Source organism: Morus notabilis, unplaced genomic scaffold (genome assembly GCF_000414095.1).
Source record: "Morus notabilis unplaced genomic scaffold, ASM41409v2 Scaffold124, whole genome shotgun sequence".
In the NCBI taxonomy this organism is placed as follows: Eukaryota; Viridiplantae; Streptophyta; class Magnoliopsida; order Rosales; family Moraceae; genus Morus; species Morus notabilis.
Window position 1 is genome coordinate 769,674 of NW_010361697.1, and position 18,845 is coordinate 788,518.

An 18,845-nucleotide genomic window follows, 5' to 3' on the forward strand; every position below is an offset into this window, starting at 1 on the left:
CCCGCTCGTAGAACGCAGGATTTCAATATATCTTTAGCTATTATTTGTCAATAAAAGTAAGTGCTTTGTCGCTAAAACTAAGTGCAAGAGTTTATATAGAACTTTAGATATTCCTCGATGAATCCTCCTAAAATCCAACTATAATTATGTGAATTGTCAACTACTTAGCATAGCACCTGAGCTAAAACGAAAGAAAACCCGAATATTTGAAAGCAAGATCGTTGTTTTAAATTTCCACAATGGGCATGACCGTCACAGTTCGCCTGAGGATATGACGTACGTTTGAACAAGAAGCAACATAAGGCCAAGTATCAATCCATCAATACATTAGTGTATCAAGCACCCATATGTCACTTAAGGATAGTAGCTAATCTATATAGAACGCCAACCTAAATCTTACCTGATTGAATTCACGTGCATTAAACAATTTCAGCCAAGATGGTGATATGAGATCTGTTAACCCTCTGTAGAAAGCATTGGAAAAGGGCAGTATCTGCAATTAAACGAAGAAGCAGGTGAATATAGCAAATAAGAAAGTACATTTTTGTTACTTCTACAGGAATGAATCACAGACCTGTCGATTTAATTTATAGTGTGCCATTGCATGAAGGTATTGCATCTTGTTCTCGTTTGTCACAGAAATATCCTTGCCACCAGGTTTAAGCTCAATAACATGCCGCTTACCAAAAGATTCCTCAGTCACTGTGAAATCCAGAGAGAGTTCCTTGATATCCCCATCATAGTGCTGCAGAAACAAGTAATATAGCACAATTTTAAGGTTTTATTAACACGTGTAACCGTTTGTTTCAATCCATGTAATGCTAACATAAAGCTTATAATCATTAAAAAAAAGAAAAAGATGAATCAATCAAGCACTCAAGGAGTGTTTTTTTTTTTGCTGAAAGTCAAGGAGTGTTTAGGAGATCATGATGTATGAATATCATTTATATTTCAACTGTTTCCACTTATTTTTATAAGGTAATGAAACTATATTCTTCCAAAGTGTATCATAATTTCTTTTCCAAACTTGCACAGTAAAAATGACAATACTTACCTTAACATACATGAGATTCCTGTAAAGCTCTGGATCAAGGGTCGATAGTTCATCAAGGAAACTATAACGGCCAAGCAGCTTTTGCACAAACACGTGAGAAAAAGAGTAATCTAGCAAAATTCCTTCATATAGAGCTTTACCAACAACTCTCCCAAGGAATTCAATCATCTGGATACCATTCTCAAGATATTTTGCAGATGCATTAGGGATCAAAAGTCTGTCTGAGGCTGACGTTTGGATAAATAACCCATATCTAATCAAAGAGAAAGGTAACAATAAATTCTGATTTCTTAGGCAACAGACACCTATGTGACAGAGCCAAAGAAAGTTGTATAAAGTCGCCATAAGATGGGAGAGAGAAAGAGAACTCACTCAGGGGAAAATGCTGCTTTTGATATATCAGTTAAAAACTCTTTCGATAGTCCACCATAATCTAGGCCAGCCTCTGGAAGGCCAGATTCGCTAACAAATGAAACATGGATGGATGATTTCAGTTTTGGCCCTAGGGAGTTTAATTGTCGAAAACCATCTTCAACTATATGACCCCGACGAACTACTATTCCAACTGATCGGGAAGCAGGTCCATCAACTTCACCAGCCATTTTACGGGATGCTTTATCCATCTCAATAAACTCAATAAACATCTCAACTCTGCAAGATAATTAAACATCAGAAACCCTTTCGTGTGACAAAACATAAAGGTTCCTCCCCACTTCCTCCAAATTCATGGCAGGTTGGTACAAAATTTTTGTTCTTTGTAAATAAAACTTCGTGGACCCCTTGGAAAAGTCCTTGGAATAAATAATGCCAGCAAACACCCAAATTCGAACCCTCTAATTGACCATACTCCAGTGTGCCTGCTCTAGCTAACACCATAACCCATATAATACCCACAAATTTATGTGATGGCATCTGTAGTAATTACATTCACCGATAACTCAGGTAAACAAGCTTATACACAGTGAAACGAGTGAAGAGCTGTGCACGGCAAAATATCTATAATATGACAGCAAATTTCTCCAGAGAACAATTTATATTCGAGTACATGTCATACATACATGTGTAGATATATATATATATATATATATATATATGTATATATATGTATGTGTGTGTGTGTGTGTATGTGAAAAGCTAAATGAGTTTCATTACCTTTCTTCAAATGGAAACACGTGGGGAACAGTAGTTATGACAGAACCCATGCTGGGAAGAGCTGAAGCATCATCTATTCTTGCATTAGCTAACAAAACTTCGTGAGTTCTGGCAGCTACAGCAATTGGTGGACGGCTCTTTCTACCAGGGGAAAGCCACAAAACTGGGGGGCAAAATTGGTGCCTGCAGTCTCTTTCATACATTAAATGCAAGCATCTGATAGCAGAATCCATAAGGGGTCTACTCCGTTCCCCAACACTATTGGACAAGCCATTATAAACGAATGTATTAAGCACAGATGCAATTCTGCGTTGTTGCTCTATCCTGAATGGAACCTAGCTTGTGCATGAAATGCTCATATGAGTACAATTCAAAACTCCAAATCATACATATCAATTGAAGAAAAAATATAAATATCTTTACCTGCTTTTCATAGAACTCTATGTCATCTAGTATCAGCAACAAATGTGAATAGGCAGCACAGAAAAGATGAAGCAGACATGACAAATCTTTTGAAATACCCTCTGCACCATGTCTCAGAAGCTCTATATCCCAATCATCACGAGAACCCTTGTTAGTTTGGCTAGGGCTTGATTGCTCAGCAACCAAATTGGTACTCTCAGATCCTGACTGTGATTTGCCAGTAAATTTATTTAGTACACTCACCCACTTAGATTCATCCTTATTACCATGTTTCCCCTTTTTCTCAAAAAGCCCATCTTTTTTATTCCTTGAAGTTTTACTTGGTGAAAGGTGAAGATTTTCAGCTGTTGCACCATCTCCAGAAAAAAGAGAACTTTCCAGTGCTCCCCATAGGTTGACAAGAAATCCAGGAGTAAAGGATAGCATGTTAAGAACAGCCAACGGTCCAACTGTTGGATGCAAGAACGAAACTATTCTAAGAAGGTAAGAATAAAAATATGCAATATCAATAAACTCCAACTTCCCATGGTTCTTCAATTCGTATTGTGACAAAGTCTCAGTCCCATGAATATGATCATCTTTCTCCATAATTGCCAAAAGATCTGTGAGATATCGCTGCTGACAAACAGGCTTAAAGAGATCCATGTATGACGTAACAAAGGAACCATGGGTTGCCTCACTCTCGCCAAAAGTTAGATCGTTAACTAATTTTGTATCATCACTTTGGCTTTCCTTGTTCTCCTTTAGATGTCCAACACTCTCAAGTCTAGCCAGTAGATCTTCTGCAAGAATGATAATAACATGGACGTACAGCACATAGTCCAAACCTTGGTCTAGCCATCCAGAATCCAAAGTTCCATTCTCACCTCCAGTTGCAAGGCATATAACGTTCGCAAGAGCCCAGCCTACTGGTGGTATCACCTTGGGAGAAAAAGGAACTTTTAACTGATCTATCTCCCACATCTCATTTAATATTCTCTCCTTCAAAATCTGCCATCACCTGCGATAAATTAATCAGTCCCCACGTGATTGAACAATAGATCTAAGCATACCAACGAAAAGTAGGACCTTATTGTATTTAGGTGTCATAAGACCACCAGATATAAACTTACAATCGTGTAAAACCAATACAGAGATAAAACATTTTGGTATTAATAGCATGATAAAGCTGAATATGCTCTCAATTTATTTTAGAGTGTGTCAATACGGAGTCTATTTTTTTATAAGAGTCAATAGGGAATCTAGATACCCACAGAAACAAGTAAGAACTCAAAGCTGGGAATCAGACCACCCGAGCAATGCCACAGGTAACTAGAAAGTAGCAATAATATCTTTTCAAAATTATTCAAATGTGTGGATGATATTTGCACAAGTTTACAGAATAAACATAATATTAACTATCAGGTTTTTCATATGTAAACGATAAAACATCTCGGCAGCAAAGGACCTGGTTAAGGTTGAAATTTCACATCATTTTGAGAAAAGAAAATGCCTCAGATTTCTGATCATGTCTGGGACAACTTCGTTCAGAAGCTTCAAAATAATTATGGTTGCATAAAAAAAAATAAAAATAAAAAACCCTACATGTTAAAATGTACATAGATGCAGTTCAAATTTAACAAGTCTTACCAGTAGAGTCTGTAAGCAGGGTGTTAGAGTAGACTTGTGCTTCATAGCGCGTACAAGAACGGTGGGCAATCGTTGCACCAGCCAGGGAATCGTAAGTAAGGATGCACAGTACTTCTCAGCAGCATAATGCACATCCAATAGACCAGGGCCATCTACGTTAAGACTTGTCACTTGCAATGGTCGAAGAGCTAAGGTTATTGCACTGGCAGTAATCAAAAACTTGTCATCTTTTTGGACCACATTTTCTACTTGAGAAGACAGAGGAACATCCAAAATGTTGATGTATCTTCTAACAGATATATAAAGACCACTTTCACCAAGACCCATAAACTGAACTAAATCTTTGGCCACTATATCCACATCCTGACCATCACTGTCAGCAATGTTCTTCCACCCTTTCGAATCAGTTAAAAGAACGGCAAGACGCATTGCTAAGGTGGTAACTGCAACAAATTCTTGATCCCCTGCACATAATTGATTGAACTCGGCAAGAATGAAAAGGCAGAGAGAAATCAGCTTCCGTGACTGATAATTCCAGATTTTTCTCTCTTCAGGTGTACCCATTGCCATAAAGCAAAAGTTCTTTCTTTGATCTAGACAAAAGAATATAAAGAGGACAGGGTTATGGATTCCACGCAATAATGGGATGGTAAATATACAAAGAATCCACAATCAAGCACAGCATAGGTTGCTTGAGAGCACAATTAGAGAAATTTTCAAGTGCACAAAACTGAAAAAGAAAAGAAAACCTTGATTCAATAATCTCCAAAGTTTTGAATTTGAATAACTGAACCTCAGGTGGGTTAACAGAAAGGAGACTGAACCTCAGGTAGTGATCTCCCTAACCAGCATCTAATTATACACAAATGTCAATTCCAGCTCCAATTTTAGATACTATATGTTATCACAGTTATGAAAAAAGCAAATTCACGTCACCTTCTTGCTGAGACAAACCTATGCAGCAGACTCTATATAACCCCATTAACTCTTAGCATTTTTATCCAATTAACTCAACCAGATCAAAAAGAAAATAAGACAAGAGAAACAAAAATTGGAAGGGTAAGCCAAAGAATAGTTGGAAAAATGCAGAATGGGGTACCAGTGGAGTTCACGCTTTCCAAGAGGATCTTAAAGCATCTCCCCATACAATTTAGATCTCTGGTTTGAAGCCTCTTATGCCGAGTTGCTAAGCATGTCGTAAAGAAAAGAAAAGGCCTCAAGACAGTGCTGGAAATCTGGGTTCCTGTCAAGGAACCAACACGATAATTGGCAAAGTTCTTCTCCCATTCTTCTTGCAGCTGCAAAGCCACTGTTACTGTAACTTTGTAGCGTCTCCAAACTCTCTGGAATTGCCAAAAGAACAGATTACATTTACACTTCATCTTTACAAAAACTTCTCCCCAATTAGAAACACAAGGAGGGAAAAATTCACAATAGAGTATGAAAAGTCAGATACAGCTCTATAATTTACATAAGAAAAGTCTCATATAAACTTCAATTACGCTCTACTTTCCAGCATCATAATATTGTCTTTTTTCTTTCTCTAGCTTTTTCCTAGTCGACCAAACAGTACCAACCAAAACCCGAGGAAAAAAATCATTTCCTTGTCTCGCATTGTGGTACGTCCAATACATTTTCAGAGAATTTGATTCAAGCCAAAAGCAGAAAGATGATCAAATAGTATAAATTTTCACACTCAAATTGTAGAGTAAAGTAAGGACAAAAGAAATCTCGAGACCTGCATGAAAATGGCAGCCGCGGAAGCTCGTTTGGCATAATGGCGAAGCTCTCTCTCCTGCGACACCTTCTGAAGAAGAGCGCCCCTCGTAATCTCCTTCGCGCTCGCTCCTCTTAGCGACCCCTGATCAACCCAGCCACACCAGAGAAAAATCACTCCACAAACAGCTACGAATTTCTCAAAATCGGCAAGGAAAACGAAGAAAAGTTATCTCTAGGTTTCCATTTCCAGTGAATCCGAAGAAGAAAACGGAAATTCGAATGATCTTCAGCGAAATAAAGTGGAACAAAGTTCGAAAATTTGAGAAGGAGGAAAAAAAAAAGCTTGAAAAATCGAATTCTCGAAGAAAAACCAAGAATTGAGAAAGTATGGAGATTGATTTTCACCTGGTGCTTCCGAGGTTCATCCATGGCGGAATCGAACGAACTCAGTGGATCGTTCTACGGAATGGAATCTCTCGATTTCATTTGCCTTCTACGTCAACGACCTTATTGTCTTTTGCTCGTACCTTGAAATAATTTCTTTCTTTTCTTATTTGGGTAATTTGCAAAGCTGGTTTCTTAACTCTTTAATATGTGATCATCTTCTTTTAATTTTAACAAAACAACCCCTCAACTCTCAATACGTTGGCATTAACGGAATGAATCGTGTACAAAGCATGCGAAATTTAAACTCAAATTATAACTTTATTTAATAATTGTTCTTTTTAACGAAACTTAAAAAAAATTTAAGAGATATTTGGTTTGTGGATTAAAATAATGAGATTAGAATCATTTTCAATTTACGTGTATTTTTTATGAGAAAAAACACTGTAGCGAACCACGAACCATGATTCGAATCGAGATACGAATCCCCCAACTAAACAACTCTTTAAACTCGAGTTATAATTTTATTCAAGTTCATATTCTTTTATAAAACTGAGTTTTAACTCGAATTTAGGGCTAAACTCGAGTTCAAATTTATCATTTAACTCGAGTTATAAACTCAAACTCAAGTTAATAAACAGTATTTTTTTCTATTTTTAAAAATGTCATAATTTTTTCGTTTGAATTCTGATTGAGATGATTTTTTTTCTATGCATTCACAATGAAAGAGACGAATAAAACCCCACCCATATACCCTATTAAAATTTTTCATCACCATTGAGTTTTTATTAAAATATTATCTAAATATAAATTTAAGTTTTGACCCACTCAAATACAAACTAAAAAAGATTCTAAATTCAAATCATAACTCAAATATGCACATCCAAACACAACCTCAAGTTACAATTTCAACTCAAGTTATAACTCAAACTCAACTCAAGATCATCACTAAAGTCACCTTAACTCAAAAATGTAAGGGGTTGTTCAGCAGCTAATAAAACTCAAAAAAGGCAACTCAAGTTACAATTTTATTTAAGTTCATATTCTTTTAAGTTTGAACTCGAGTTTGAGACTAAAATTCAAGTTCAAGTTTCCCCTTTATCTCGAGTTCAAAAACTCGAACTCAAATTAATGAACAATATTTTTTCTATTCTTAAAAATACTATAACTTTTTCGTTTTAATTCTGATTGAAATGATTTTTTTCTATGCGTTGACAACAAAAAGACGAATAAAACCACACTTATATACCCTATTAAAATTTTTTATCACCATTGAGTTTTTATTAAAATACTATCTAAATATAAATTTAAGTTTTGACTCACTCAAACACAAACTCAAAAAGATTCTTATCTCAAACCATAACTCAAATGTACACAATCAAACACAAATTTAAGTTACAACTTCAACTCAAGTTATAACTCAAACTCAATTCAAGATCTTCACTCAAGAATACTTAACTCAAAAATGTAAAAGAACAACCCCTTAAGTTCATGTTCTTTTTATAAAATTTGAGTTTAAACTTGAATTTGAGGCTAAACTCGAGTTCAAGTTTCCCTTTCAACTCGTGTTTATAAACTCAAACTCAAGTTAATGAATAATATTTTTTCTATTCTTAAAAATATCATAATTTTTTCATTTTAATTCTGACTGAAATGATTTTTTTATGCATTAATAACGAAAAGACGAATAAAATCACACATATATACTTTATTAAAATTTTTCATTACTGTTTTATTTTTATCAAATACTATTTTAATTTTAATTTTAATTTTAACCCACTTAAACACAAATTTAAAAAAAATTTTAATTTAAATCATAACTTAAATGTGTAGATTCAAACTATTAAAAGGTAGTTCGGTAAAATAGCTAATAATATATAACTTCTTAAAAATAAAAATAAAAAACTCACCGAAAACAACTAGCAGACCTCATTAATTAAGAATAAAAACAAAGAAAAGAAAACATATTTAAAAAAGCTAAAGAGATCTCCCGAATAGAGAGAGAAAATGAAGAACAGATGCAAGGTGAGGGTGAGGGTGTGGTGTTTGACTTTGACCGCGGGAGAAGATGGGGCTGTTCCGAAGGTGGTGCAGAATGGATCGGGAGATTCCTAGGCCTACAGGCCTCCAATACCAAGAAAAAGAACAGGAAAAGGAGCCGACCCACCCTTTCGCCGATCAACTAAATCTGGTTTTCTTCTTCGTTGCCGATGAAGACCTCACCCCGAAGCAGTTCCCTTGCGAGGAAACCTCCACCGTGCCAAATGAATCCGAAATTAGGAGGTTTTTCTTTTATAATAAAATTTAGAAAAAAATTTAAATTTGAGTTACAATGGGTTTATTTTTTTTGAGTGAAAAACTTAAAAAAATGTAACTCGAGTTACAATTTTATTTGAGTTCATGTTCTTATAAGTTAAACTCGAGTTTAAGTTTAAAACTTGAGTTCAAGTTTTCTCTTCAACTCGAATTTAAAAACTCAGACTCAAATTAATTAATAGTATTTTTTATATTCTTAAAAATACTATAATTTTTTCGTTTTAATTCTTATTGAGATGATTTTTTTTCTATGCGTTGACAACGAAAAGACGAATAAAACTCAACTCATATACCCTATTAAAATTTTTCATCAGCATTAAGTTTTTATTAAAATAATATCTAAATATAAATTTAAGTTTTGACTCACTTAAACAAAAACTCAAAAAGATTTTTATCTCAAATCATAACTCAAATGTACACAATCAAACACAAACTCAAGTTACAAGTTCAATTTAAGTTATAACTCAAATTCAACTCAAGAATTATACTCAAGTTAAACTCTAAAAGAACAAGCCCAATGTTATTCAATTTTATATTCTTTTATAAAATTTGAGTTTGAATTTGAATTTAAACTTGAAGTTAAATTTGAGTTTAAATTTATCTTTTAACTCAAGTTTATAAACTGAAACTCAAATATATTATTAAAGTGTCATAATTTTTTTATTTTAATTCTGATTGAGATGATTTTTTTTTTATACATTCTCAACGAAAAGAAAAATAAAACATCATCTATATATTTTATTAAAATTTTTCATTATCATTAAGTTTTTATTAAAATAATATCTAAATTTAAATTTAAATTTTGACTCACTTAAACAGAAATTTAAAAAGATTTTTAATATAAATTATAATTTAAATGTACAAATCTAAACACAAATTTAAGTTATAATTTAAATTTAACTTAAAATCATCATTTAAATCACCTCGTAAAAGAACAACCTCTAGATCTGCCCTGCTACCAGCACCAACCCTTCACGCCCCCTGTTGATCTTCGCCGCTTTGAGGCTCCATTGTTCCCCTCCGTTTTGTTGGCTTTTCTTTTTCGTCGATTTGGGCTTTCTTCTCCATTGTTACATCTTGTTTGGTGATCAACAATGTTAAGGAAAATTTTAAAAAAAAATGAAAGGAAAAAAAAGAAAAAAATGTCAAGACATTGTTCTTGTGTACTTTCTTTTTTAGTTTTCCATCGTTTGGTCAAGTTGTTTTCTCTTGATGAAGAAAATTTTTTTGTGTGATGTTTGACAGTCATGCATTAACCAGATTGTCAAGTTTTTTTTTTTGAGTGATTTATAGTTTATGTTTGTTAAATGCTTAAGTAATGTTTGTTAATTTCGGATTGTGTCCTTTCAAAAAAAAATGTATGCGTTCTTGTTTTCGCTTGATGATTATGGGTTTGAATTTTTGATAGATTGAGAGAAAAAAAAAGTAATTTCTTGAGAAATTGGAGTTATTCCATCTGAAGAGATAATAAGGTTAGAGAAGATTTTTTTCTTTTTCCTACAATGGGAAAATAAACTAAACAAAATTTAATTTTTTAGTTTGTCTCCTGCAAATATCAAAGCCTGCGGGTTCTTTTTTTCTTAAAAAAAAAATTAAGGGCATATTCTTTTGTCTAAAAAACTCAAAAAAAGACAACTCGAATTCCAATTTTATTTAAATTTATGTTCTTTTAAGTTTTAACTTTACTCAACTTTATTCAAGTTACAACTTCAACTCAAGTTATAACTCCAATTCAACTCAAAAACTATACTCAAGTTACATTCCAAAAGAACAACCCCTAAGAGTTTGAGCTTTGTTAGGGTTGAGGGTATTTTAGTATTTTCACTAAAACAAAGGTCACATAATAGATTATGTGTAAGAATCTGTTAAAAATTTAACAAAATCTAACGGAAATGGCTTAATTGCCAACATTTTAATAATTGAGGCGTTATTTTTTGAAAATTAGAAGAAAAATGACTAAAGTGTCACCTACTAAAAAAGTTAAAAAGACTAGTGGTACAAATTACCCTTCTTATTTTAATAAAATGTGGGGTCATTTGTCATTTGCACACTTAACTTTTGACAACTTACTTCTTAAAATTTAAATTTTAACAATTTGCCCCAAACTTATAAAAACTGTTGCAACTTGTCCAATTTTAAATTTTGATGATGATTGTGTTAAATTGGTGATGAAAATACAAATTTGATAAAAAAATTTAATATCATAATTTAAATCATAATACAAATCTCTTCAATCAATTTTCTATCCCTTAAATATGATTAAAAACTAGAGAAGATTTGATAAAATGAAACAAATTGTAACTATTTTACAGGTCGGAAGGATAAATTCTTAAAATTGAAAGTTTAAGAGGCAAGTTGTTAAACCTTTATAAATTCATGAGGCAAATATGTAAAATTCCTAAACTGTTTAATTTTCTTCTAGTCACTCTTTATCGAAATCATAATACAAATCTCTTCTTTCTCGGACTCTCAATTCCTTAAATCTAACAAAAATAGAGAAAATTTGATAAAATAAAGCAAAGTGCAACTGTTTTAGAAGTTGGAGGGATAAATTATCAAAGCTGAAAAGTTTTAAAAGCAAGTTGTTAAATTCATACAAGTTTAGGGATAAATCTGCAAAATAACCTAAACTCTTTATTTTTTATTTTTTATTTTTTCTCTAATCACTTATAATTCTAATAATTTCGTAATTGAAAACAAAATACAAAACGCTGGGGTTTTTTTTTTTTATGAGAAGAAAGAAGCTTTGCACGTATGGATGTTAATGGCTACGATTCTCTCACCGTCGTCTCCTCTTCCTCTTCCATTATCGACTCCTTCGTCTTCGTCTTCTTCTTCTTGTTCTTCTTCTCTCTCAAGTTTCTCGCTCTCTCCATTAAAGCACAGACCTCGCCATAGCCACAACCATGTCTTCTTCTCAGCCTCTCAAACCCAATCCCTCGCATGTTTGGAACCGTTTAGCATCAAACAACAACGACAACAGCAACAACAACAAAAACCACTTTTCGATTCGGAGTTGTTCGAGAATTGCTCATCTTTATCCAATTTCGTGGAATTCGACGTCGACGGTTTGCTACATTTGCTGCAGCTTTCGGTTCGTTACAACGATGTCGAGCTCGCCAAGGCGGTTCATGCTTCTGTCGTTAAGCTCGGAGAAGATGTTTACTTGGGAAACTCTCTCATTTCAGCTTATCTCAAGCTCGGTTTCGTCTCCGAAGCGTACGAGGTTTTCATGGCCATGGCTTCCCCTGATTTGGTGTCTTACACTGCTATGATTTCTGGATTTTCCAAGTCCGGTCGTGAAGACGAAGCCGTGGAGCTTTTCTTTCGGATGAGGAGGCTTGGGATTGAGCCTAATGAGTACGGCTTCGTCGCGATTTTGACAGCTTGTATTAGGGTTCTGGAGTTGGAATTTGGTAGTCAAGTTCATGCCTTGGTCATCAAGTTGGGATTTTTGGATTGCGTCTTCGTTGGGAATGCTCTGTTGGGAGTGTATGGGAAATGTGGGTGTCTGGATTTTGCACTCAAGATGTTCGACGAAATGCCGCAGAGAGATCTTGCGTCTTGGAACTCTGCTATTTCCAGTGCTGTGAAGATGGGATTGTATGGTGAAGCCTTGGAGTTGTTTTGTGAGATGCAGAGAAGTGATGGATTTCGAGTTGATTTCTTTACGGTTTCGACTCTATTGACTGCCTGTGCAGGCTGTAATGCTTTGGCACAAGGCAAAGAAGTTCATGCTCATGCTCTAAAATGTGGATTGGAAAGTAATTTAAGTGTTGGCAATTCACTCATTGGGTTCTATACTAAGTGTGGGGGTGTAGAGGATGTGAAGGCTTTGTTTTTGAAAATGCCAGTTAGAGATGTGATAACATGGACTGAGATGATTACGGCGTACATGGAATTCGGGTTGGTTGATTCGGCTTTGGAGGCATTTGCGAAAATGTCAGAGAGGAATTCAATTTCCTGTAATGCCCTTTTGGCTGGATTTTGTAAGAATGGCGAAGGTTTGAGGGCATTGGAATTGTTTGTAGGTGTGGTAAGGGGGCGTATGGAGTTGTCGGATTTCACGTTGACTAGTGCTGTTAATGCTTGTGGCTTGCTTGGGGATAAGAAAGTTAGTGAGCAGATTCATGGGTTCGTTCTTAAGTCTGGTTGTGGGTCAAATTCGTGTATAGAATCAGCATTGCTTGATATGTGTACAAGGTGTGGTAGGATGCCAGATGCGGAGAAGTTGTTTCTTCAGTGGCCAATTGATTGGGATGTTTCTGTAGTATTGACGTCGATGATATGCGGGTATGCTAGAAATGGGCGACTGGAGGATGCGGTTTATCTTTTCGTCATGAGTCAATTGGAAGGAACGATGGTTTTGGACGAAGTCGCCTTAACTTCAGTGCTTGGTATTTGCGGAAGTCTAGCTTTCCACGAAATGGGAAAGCAAATCCACTGTTATGCTCTTAAATCTGGCTTTTCAAGTGATTTAGGGGTAGGAAATGCTATGGTTAGCATGTATGCCAAGTGTTGGAACATGGAGGATGCTGTTAACGTATTCGATTCATTGGCTGCACGCGATGTAGTTTCGTGGAATGGTCTAATTGCTGGGCATCTTCTCCACAGACAGGGTGATAAAGCCTTAGCCGTGTGGTCAGAAATGAAGAATGCAGGCATAAAACCGGACAATGTCACCTTTACTTTGGTCATTTCAGCTTATAGACACACTAACTTCAACTTAGTTAAGGATTGCCGTAGCTTTTATTACTCATTGGATTTGGATTACGGTATTGAGCCGACGTCAGAGCATTTGGCCTCGTTTGTTGGAGTTTTGGGTTATTGGGGTCTATTGGAAGAAGCAGAGGAAATGGTTTATAAGCTTCCATTTGAGCCAGAGGCTTCAGTTTTGCGAGCTTTGCTCGACAGCAGTAGAATCCGTTTGAACACAGCTATTGGAAAAAGGGTTGCGAAGCGCATACTTGCAATGCAGCCAAAAGATCTTTCTAGCTACATACTTGTTTCAAATCTGTATTCTGCCTCTGGGAGATGGCATTGCGCCGAAACAGTGAGAGAGGATATGAGAGAAAAGGGGTTCAAAAAGCACCCGGGTCAGAGTTGGATTGTTCATGAGAACAAGATCCATGCATTCTATGCAAGGGACAAGTCCCATCCCCAAGCAAAAGACATATACAGTGCACTAGAAATTCTCATCTTAGAATGCCTGAAAGCCGGTTATGTGCCGGACACAAGCTTTGTTCTTCATGAAGTAGAGGAGCAGCAGAAGAAGAATTTCTTGTTCTATCACAGCGCAAAACTTGCGGCGACCTACGGAGTTCTAACGGCCAAGCCAGGAAAACCTGTTAGAATAGTTAAGAATATTGCATTGTGTGGGGACTGCCATACATTTTTTAAGTACGTCTCAATTGTGACTAGGAGAGATATATTTCTTAGGGACACTTCTGGTTTTCACTGCTTTTCAAGTGGACAGTGCTCATGCAAAGATTACTGGTGATAGTCAGGTCTTCTGTGCATTCTAGAACCATTGTAACATTTGTATCTAAACTGTAATTTTCAAAGAAGGAATATAAAATCACAAGTATTTATTTACAAAAGCTCTTCAACTGCTACGTAAAACTGCTTATGAAAAAAAAAAAGTTAGATTTTCAGTACGTTTGTCCGAATTCTACTGATTCACTAAGTCGCTGCAATGTGTCGTATTTTTGTTTTTTGGGTCGAATTAAGGTTAATCAAGAGATTTAAGTGATATTTGTGCTAATAATTGAATTGAGATTTGAGAATTTTTGGTCGTAGATGTGCTCTTCTGTCCTCACGTGATGTGGTTATTGGTTTTATCGTTCGTTTGTTTAAAATAAAGGCAGTTGGTAAAATGGGATCGCTTATGACGATTTTACAAATTGTGGGGAGTGTTAAAATTAAAGGCTTGGGGGTAAGTTAGCAAAAACTCCAAATTTTGGGGAGTAAATGTGTTAAAAACCCAAAGAAGTTAATATACGGATTCGTCTCCAAATTAAAAACATTGTCGTTACTTATTTATTTATTTATTGAAAAGAAACATTGTCGTTATTCCAAGCGACGGGAAAACAGATTATTCCATAAACGACAATGTCTCCAAACGGCAATAGCATTTCAAAACGATAACATAAGTTTAAACGACGACAACTCTTTGAAACGGCATTTCTGAGATAGGAAAATGGATAACATCTTTTGTAAACGACACGATTTTGAGAAAATAACAGGGTAACCGCTTAAGATGACATCAGTAACGGAGACGACAATACCCATCATCTAGGATAAACGACAATTACTCCAAGAGAAACAATGAAACATGTGTTATAAACGAAAGCATATCTGAAATATCTTATAAACGACAACCAATTACATTGCAAAAGACTTCAGCTGCACAAAGGACGAGATCAGAAAAGGAATCAGCAGTCTCAAGACGACATGTTATAAATGTGAAAACGACAATGTATTCCGGCAAGGAAACGACATCGATGCAGAAAATGGCAATATAGTTAAATGACGCATCTAATCAACATTTCTTTAAAACGACATAATCTTAAAAAAAGATGACATGTGTAACTTACGACAACATATTTAAAATCTCATAGAAACGACAACGTATTCCAACAGAAAAACGTCTACGTGTTGAAAGCGACATTTACTTAGAAACGACAACTTAATCAAGTAAGAAAAATTCTAGAGTGCACAAGCCGACAATAAAAGAAACGAAACTTACTTCTAACAACGACATATGCCAAATATAACAGAAAGAAAACCGCACTACAGAATAATTTTTGTGCCGAAATAGCAGATTGTAGCATTGGCATATTAACACGAAACTCCATTAAAAATATTCAAAATTAGGAAATAATACTTTCTTAATAATCAAAAACTTTTACTTCGACATAAAAGCGTTGCATTGGAATCTTATATATTAACTGGGGTTTTTTTTTTTTTTGCTAGAATTATATATAAACTGGTTATAATTAAACTGGTTTATTTCTTAGATTCTTAGACTATTGGTTTGTCTCTGCAGGAGGTTGCTTAGATTGGTTGACGGGTTTTTTTTTTGGCTGTTTTTGTTATATATGTCCTTTTTGTTCCCATATTTATATTCTTTGATCAATTCTCTCCTCTTGGACTTTTCTCTTAAAATAAATAAATAAAGTAGGTATACATCGTTCTCGTGATAGATATTTAAGAAAATTGACTAGCTAGATAATTAATGATTCAAGCCTCAATAATGGACGGATTAATTAAGATAATCAACACAATACAGATATACGTACATACATACATATGTATATATATGTATAGCATACGTACTGGTTCATATATAGGCAATTGAAAGTTTTTTTTTTTTTTTTAAGTTAAGAAATATTTCTTTTGCTGCATTATATAATTTAATGGACATCAACAGCATAAGTAAATAAAAGTGTAAAAAACGAAGAAGCAAAAAAAATAAATAAAATAAACCCTAGAATATGACATTCCAAATACTTGAGTTGCATTTAGGGGCGACCCCTATTTGAAGCTTAAAGGAGTTGAGTCACCATATGACGCATATGATTCTTTTCCAATAGTATGGCATATGTAGGGCTAGTTTGGCTGTATTGTTAAATTTTTTTATTATTATACTGTTAGTAAGAAGTTGCGGTGACTAGAAATATGTAGGTGTTTAGTAAATTTTTTTCTAAATTTGTTGTAAATACTAAAAACAAAAATTTATTGTTTGGTAAATTATGTACAAAATTACTGTAAAGATGTATAATGACTAAAATATACATACTTTAACACAGATACTTATAATTAGTTTTATATCTATTTTTATAGTGAATATTCATAATATTTATACACCACAATCCTAAAAAAAAATATAATTTCCATTTTATTAATTAAAATATCTCTAAAAATAAGTTAGTTTTATCAAGTAGATAAATTATATATCTATAAAGAAATTAAATAATATAAAGAATTGGAAATAAATTATTTTTCAAACTTGCAACATTATAATAATAAATATATTATTAAAATTTAGCATAAGATATTTATTTAAAGATTTTTAATTTTTAAATAAACATTTAAAATAAAATATATTCTTTAATTTAATTTGGAACAAATACAATGAGTTGATTGAGAATTAAGTTTTATTATTAGGATCATTTTAGTAAATTTAGACAATAATAGCAGGAGCTGGCAAGCTGCTTTAGAAAAACAATCGTTGACCTACTTCTCAAATTCTGCTGTGGGACAGTAATTTTTAAAAACTGTTAGATAAAAACAGGTTTTGCCAAACACTCAATGCCGTAACTTCTTAAAAAAAAAATGCCAAACGGGTACATAAGCTTGTTTATTTGCGGTGACCCCTTTTTGGTCATTTCACGTTCATGTCACGCCAGAGATGATGAGGTTTTCCACCTCATCCATATTCCCAATTTCTCACCGCGGTACTTTAAACGGTGGTATTTCAATATATATGCATGATTCATGTGCCTTTGTTCAATACACATTTACACACATATGTGTGTGTGTGTGTGTGTGTGTGTGTATATATATATATATATAAAGCCAACGCGTAAGAACCGTTTTATACTGTTGGGGGTGGAACTGGAAGTTAATGGTGAACTTGATATTTGTTTCAAAATAACAATAATACGTTATAAGAAAAACACTTAAGATGTTTAAATGCTTCATTATTATAATAATTTTCTAGTCTTGTCGTTACCTAAAATAACTTTCATATTGCTCTTTTTATTTTTACGTGGTGTAAGGAAAAAAAAGAAATATATATATTTCTTTAATATATGTATACATACATGTATATATGTATGTATGTGTCGTATGTGTGCGTAAGTGCGGGGAGGGGTAAACATTTACAAATAAAAAAGGGATAAAATCAATTTGGTATTATGTATTATAACAAAATTTTAAGTTAGTACTCCGTATTTTTTATAATATTAAAATGATACCCTCCAATTTTAAAAAACATTTTTTCAATACCCTAAGCCTCTTTTTTGGGACGTAAAATGACGATTTTATCCTCATTAATATTTTCTTAATATTATAACCTGAAATTCAATTTCATTTTTTTTCATTAATTACTTTAAAACTGTCTTTATCATTAATTAGTTAAAAACTAAAACTTAAAAGAAAAAACTAAAAAGAAAACGTAAACCTCTGCGTCTTTTCAAATTTTATATCCAGATCTCAGATCACAAATGCTGAAATGTCTCATTTTTAAATTTGGAATTTGAGTTTCCAGAGAACCCAGATTTGAATATGAAAGTTCTCTGGAAACTCAAATTCCAAGTTTGAAAATGAGATTTTTCAGCATTTGTGATATGAGATCTGGATATAAAATTTGAAAAGATGCAAAGGCTTAAGTAATCTTTTTAGTTTTTCCTTTTAAATTTTAGTTTTTAAGTAATTAATGATAAAAACAATTTTAAACATTAATGAAAAAAATGAAATTGAATTTCAAGTCAAAAATTGAGATAATATTAATGAGGGTAAAATCGTCATTCTATATCCCAAAAAAAGACTCAGAGTACCGAAAAAATATTTTCTAAAATTTAAGAGTATTATTTTAATATTATAAAAAATACAAGATACCAACTCAATATTTTGTTATAATATATAATACTAAATTGATTTTATCCCAACAACGAACCCTTGATGGCGTCCGACACCCGTTGATGGAGTAACTGAGAGGTGGCAAACACGAGCGTAATTTAAGTATTCAGCAAAAAATAAAAATAAAAAAAAATAAAAAAATAAAAGAAAAGAAAAGAAAAGTGAGAGTAGATTTTGAAAATAATATATATCCGTCCAAGTTGGAAGCCTCCTTTGTGTATTTGTATTCTTTTGTATTTTATGTATCAACGCGTATATCTGCATGTAATAGTGGAGTTAGGATTTTGTTATAGAAGCGTAAACTAAAAATTGTTAAAAACACAAATAATATTAATTTCTAATACTATTAACAAGTTAAAAATAAATGTATGTGCATATTGATCAGTTTATTAAATTTTTAAATAAAATTTTAAAGATGAAAGGGTAAGTTTTAAAAGAAGTGTTTACTACCTCAACAAAATCAAATTAGGAGAAAACTGTTTATGAGCAAATAGTAACTGAGGAGTTATTTGGGGAAAAAAAA

The 18,845-nt window shown here is 33.5% G+C and overlaps 2 protein-coding genes across 2 annotated transcripts in view; one reads left to right on the forward strand and one right to left on the reverse strand.

Annotated features, from left to right (window-relative positions):
* LOC21405443 (E3 ubiquitin-protein ligase UPL7) overlaps nt 1-6,520 on the reverse strand; it is a 9,247-nt gene extending 2,727 nt beyond the window's left edge. Inside the window, exons 1-10 of the mRNA XM_010100563.2 lie at nt 6,383-6,520; nt 5,997-6,119; nt 5,358-5,601; nt 4,259-4,851; nt 2,630-3,619; nt 2,207-2,541; nt 1,427-1,705; nt 1,055-1,307; nt 575-745; nt 401-493 (exon numbers count right to left, since the gene is read on the reverse strand). Of these exons, the coding sequence (XP_010098865.1) occupies nt 401-493; nt 575-745; nt 1,055-1,307; nt 1,427-1,705; nt 2,207-2,541; nt 2,630-3,619; nt 4,259-4,851; nt 5,358-5,601; nt 5,997-6,119; nt 6,383-6,406 (3,105 nt within the window). The 5' untranslated portion in view covers nt 6,407-6,520. The remainder of the gene's footprint in view (nt 1-400; nt 494-574; nt 746-1,054; nt 1,308-1,426; nt 1,706-2,206; nt 2,542-2,629; nt 3,620-4,258; nt 4,852-5,357; nt 5,602-5,996; nt 6,120-6,382) is intronic.
* Nucleotides 6,521-11,399: 4,879 nt separating this feature from the next.
* On the forward strand, nt 11,400-14,240 carry LOC21405445 (pentatricopeptide repeat-containing protein At5g03800). The gene has a single exon (XM_010100565.2). The coding sequence runs from the start codon at nt 11,436-11,438 to the stop codon at nt 14,175-14,177; it is 2,742 nt and encodes a 913-aa protein (XP_010098867.2). The 5' UTR covers nt 11,400-11,435; the 3' UTR covers nt 14,178-14,240.
* Nucleotides 14,241-18,845: the final 4,605 nt, after the last annotated feature.

Bases quoted from the DNA above. Each gene is read 5' to 3' on its own strand.
- LOC21405445 (XM_010100565.2), top strand. From the start codon at position 11,436: ATGTTAATGGCTACGATTCTCTCACCGTCGTCTCCTCTTCCTCTTCCA.